This window comes from Acanthisitta chloris, unplaced genomic scaffold (assembly GCF_000695815.1).
Source record: "Acanthisitta chloris isolate BGI_N310 unplaced genomic scaffold, ASM69581v1 scaffold13233, whole genome shotgun sequence".
Taxonomy (NCBI): Eukaryota; Metazoa; Chordata; class Aves; order Passeriformes; family Acanthisittidae; genus Acanthisitta; species Acanthisitta chloris.
Genome location: NW_008663357.1, coordinates 19,900 through 21,432, shown reverse-complemented (window position 1 = coordinate 21,432; position 1,533 = coordinate 19,900). Strand labels below are relative to the sequence as shown.

The 1,533-nt window shown below is 61.8% G+C and overlaps 1 protein-coding gene across 1 annotated transcript in view; it reads right to left on the bottom strand.

The window, feature by feature from the left end:
* Positions 1-1,533, bottom strand: part of GRAP (GRB2-related adaptor protein) — a 4,969-nt gene that overhangs the window by 824 nt on the left and 2,612 nt on the right. Inside the window, 1 exon segment of the mRNA XM_009070963.1 lies at positions 213-453. Coding sequence (XP_009069211.1) covers positions 213-453 — 241 coding nt within the window.

Below are 1,533 nucleotides of genomic sequence, written 5' to 3'. Positions count from 1 at the left end.
GCAGCGCTGCCTGTCTCAGGCTGCTGTACCCTCTCTTGCTCCACACCACATCGAGCCAAGGGCCAAGTGCCACCCAGGCACTTGGGATGTCCCTGTCCCCCTCTACAGGGACACTGAACATCGAGGGGGCTCATGCAGGGGTTTGGGATCAGCCATACCACCACCCCACACCCCAGCTCTGTGTGTCCCCATGTCCTCATCCATGACAGTACCTCCCGGGTCTGGTCCTCATCCCAGAGGAAGATCTGCTTCTCTCTGGCGATTGTTGTTGTCCTGTAGAAATTCACCAGCTCATTGAGGGAGTTAAACTTTTCCTCCCAGAGGAAATATCTGCCATTCTTCTCCCTGTGCACCTTGAAGTGCTGGACATGCTTCCCGTAGCTGCGGAAGGAGGGTGGATGTTACCCAGGCCTTGGGGATGCTGGCAGTGCCCAGACTCTTCCAGCAAGGTGGGCAAAGCCCGAAGGGGCTGATTGGGCTGGGTGGGCTGTGAGGGGTGTGGATGTGCCCATGGGTGACACCCCTCCTGCCATGGTGGCACTGGGTCACTCCTGGCCCTGCAACACGGTCGCAGAGCTGAGACCTGCTACATGGCATCATCCCACAGGCAGCTGAAGCTCGGCCCAGCCCTGGCACAGTGGGATGCCTGTGGGCTCAGGGGTGGCAGCGTGCTGGCCACGTGTAGGGCAACTGGCTTTGTCCAGGGCCACATCTGAGGAACATGTGGTGAGAGCTGCAGGTCTCAGCACAGACCAGGAGGAGGCTGCAAAGGCTGAGATTGTGCTCCTGACTTCCCTGTGCCCCTGGGGACCACCAAGCCACAGGATAACAGGGCAGGTCAGGATTTCTCTTGCAGCCCCCTATGCTGGCACCCTACGGTGTATACCTCGGGGTGGCAGGTTGGGGTGGCTGCACTGTCACTGCCAGGTCCCGGGGCAGGGGCAGGGACCTGGCCATGCTGGTGACACATTGCAGAACACAGCTCCCTTTCATTATGGGCAAGAGCCTCCTGAAACGTTTAATTAGAGATTAGAAGGGTGAGAAAGTGCCTGTCTGGCCTGGGGCCAGCTCCTCATACCCCAGCTGGGGCAGGGAAGGGACAGAGAGGGGGTGAGATGCTCGGGGGCAGGCTCTGCCTGTCATACAGCCCTGGCTGCTGATGCCAAAATCATTGGGGTATTGTCGCCCTTTGCCCTTGGGGATGCTCTCGGCAGCTTGTTCACCCAGGCCGTGTCCTCCGGGCTGTGCTTGCAGCTTGTCCCTAGCCCCGTGGTTACGCACGTGGCTGTGTTTAGAGTTCCCCAGCGAGGGACCCGGGCGAGGCAGCGCTGCGGGCAGGGAGCAAGGAGCGGCAGGGATGGCAGCAGAGGGGAGGGAGGGGAGGGAGGAGAGGAAGGCTGTGTGCGAGGCCGCGCCCGCATGGGTTGGGGACACGGCTCCGCAGCTCCAGCCCCTTCGAGGGCAGGACAGGGTGCTCCCCTCTTCCCCAGCACTGCGGTGGGGAGCACACAGGAGGGTGCCCTGGTGCCTCGG